Source organism: Plasmodium cynomolgi, chromosome 12, assembly GCF_000321355.1.
Source record: "Plasmodium cynomolgi strain B DNA, chromosome 12, whole genome shotgun sequence".
NCBI lineage: Eukaryota > Apicomplexa > Aconoidasida > Haemosporida > Plasmodiidae > Plasmodium > Plasmodium cynomolgi.
The window spans coordinates 1,650,306-1,652,339 of NC_020405.1; the positions used below are offsets into that span (position 1 = coordinate 1,650,306).

A 2,034-nucleotide genomic window follows, 5' to 3' on the forward strand; every position below is an offset into this window, starting at 1 on the left:
GGGGGGTAAGGGGAAATGCACACACAAACGGAAGAGGTTACAAGAGGGGAATAAAAAAAAAAAAAAAAAAAAAACTTATCAAGCTGACAAAAACAAAAAAGGGAAAATAAACAAATTTTGCATATCGTGCATATGGTGGACATACCATCATGGCGCTTCTTTTACGTATTCCCCCCTCCTGTGTATAACTCCCCATGTGCCAAAATTGCAAGCGCGAAAAAGGGGCAAATAAATTAGCCTTCTTTGGGCGTTCCTCCTTATATGGTTGATTCGCTCCTTAAGTACTCACCCACGTCCCCCTGTAAGAAAGAAAGAGCGCAACGGGAAAAGTTACATGTGTGGGCAGCATCACAAAAAATTAAGTGCGCTAATGAGGAGTGTGCTAACCCCGAGGGTGGGCACAGAGCGTTCCTCGTATGTCCACTCAGTATTCGTAACATATTTGACCCATTGCTTCGGTCCAAACTGTTGCAGCTGCCGCGTAAAGTGGCGCGCAAGTAAATACCTGGTGAATCAGAACAATATCAGTTACGTTTAAAATTTTGATGTCCTGGGTGTTCCTTATGGATATGCCAAAGCCTATAGGGCTGTCGTTCATCGAGAGGACCATAATTCCGTCTCCCTTTTTTATATTATCGCTAACTTTTAGCAGATGACTCTGTGCGGAAGGCAAAGCGAAAATTGCATGTACGTTGTGTGTTTGCCTCTCACGTAAACACCCCTACGAATGCCACTTTTTCGGATGCATACGTCCACATCGAAGCATATATTCTACATTAGCGTAAACAAATTATGCAAATGGGGGAAGGCCCCGAGAGTAACTCACCTTCAATACGTTATTGCCAAATAAAAAGTTCTTCTCCCCAGATTCCTTCAGCCAAATTTTGTGAATACAAAATTCATTTAAAAATGACAGGGATGTAATTTTTATGAAAAAGTTATTCGCTTTGGTGAATTTCCCGAGGCATATTCCGAGGGATATCTGAAAGGAGAAATGAAAAAAAAAAAAAAAAAAAAAACGTTAAAAAGGGGCACCAAAGATTGGTGGAATCATACATTCCTGAAGGACATACGCGATGCAGCAACTTCTCATACGCAGTTATCTTTATATCATTAATTGCGCTTCGCAGCACTTCACATATCTCACCAATGAATTTTTATTTATTATTGCCTCTGCTTGTTTGGCCAGTTCAGCTCTAAAAAGGGGGTTCAGTTAAAAAAGGGGCAGTGAATGGGTTATCGCTCATCACTCCGGTATGTGTGCAGCGCGTCTCACTACCAGATTGCGGGGATAATGCAGAGTTACGCGAGCACATGAACATTTCCTGTACATATTTTCACTCTTTGGTTTAATTCAAACCTACCGAACAAAGTAGACGCTTGACCTGTGCAACCTTAATACGTACTCCTCGTTGTTGTAGGACAGCATGCTCAACAGGTTATTTCCGACGCTGCAAAAATGGCAATAATGGCAAAAATGCTTATATGTTTGTATGTACACTACCTGCGCTTTGCCATTTCCCTGGTGAGCGCTTCAGATGTGGGGGGAGCTCTCCCACGAAATTGTCATATGCACAGGAACGTAGATATGCAGACCCGCCAGCACGAAGGCATATGCTGGGCACTTCTTCGTATTACTATTTCGACAGCTTCTTAAACACCAGCATCGTCTCGTTATCATTGAGGGGCCTCATTTTGTTCAAACTGGTTCGGCGAATCTTCAAAGAGGAGAGAAAGAAAAACTAATTTGTTTTGTGGCCCTTCCCTTCAGCACAAAAAGGGTGAACAGAATGAACGGGAAAATGTATGGAGCCCTTTTAAAAAAGATGCTCTCCCGTTTTAACTTCTTTATTCTGTGGTGGGAGCTATAAGCTTACTTTGCGCAGTTCAAAGTTGCCCTTCCAGTGCTCCCAAATGTAGGAAATACTCATGCGCATATATGCAAAGCATACGCGCGTTACATAGTACAAGTTTTCGCCAAATTGGATTTACTGTTTTAATTTAACTATCTACTATATGCGGCTAGCTTTTTTG

The 2,034-nt window shown here is 42.0% G+C and overlaps 1 protein-coding gene across 1 annotated transcript; it reads right to left on the reverse strand.

Moving 5' to 3' along the window:
• Positions 1-257: 257 nt before the first annotated feature.
• On the reverse strand, positions 258-1,694 carry PCYB_124830 (hypothetical protein; the record flags this gene model as incomplete). Its single annotated transcript, XM_004223816.1, has 6 exons — positions 258-299; positions 506-658; positions 827-982; positions 1,148-1,196; positions 1,365-1,451; positions 1,639-1,694. The coding sequence occupies 6 exons, from the start codon at positions 1,692-1,694 to the stop codon at positions 258-260; spliced, it is 543 nt and encodes a 180-aa protein (XP_004223864.1).
• Positions 1,695-2,034: the final 340 nt, after the last annotated feature.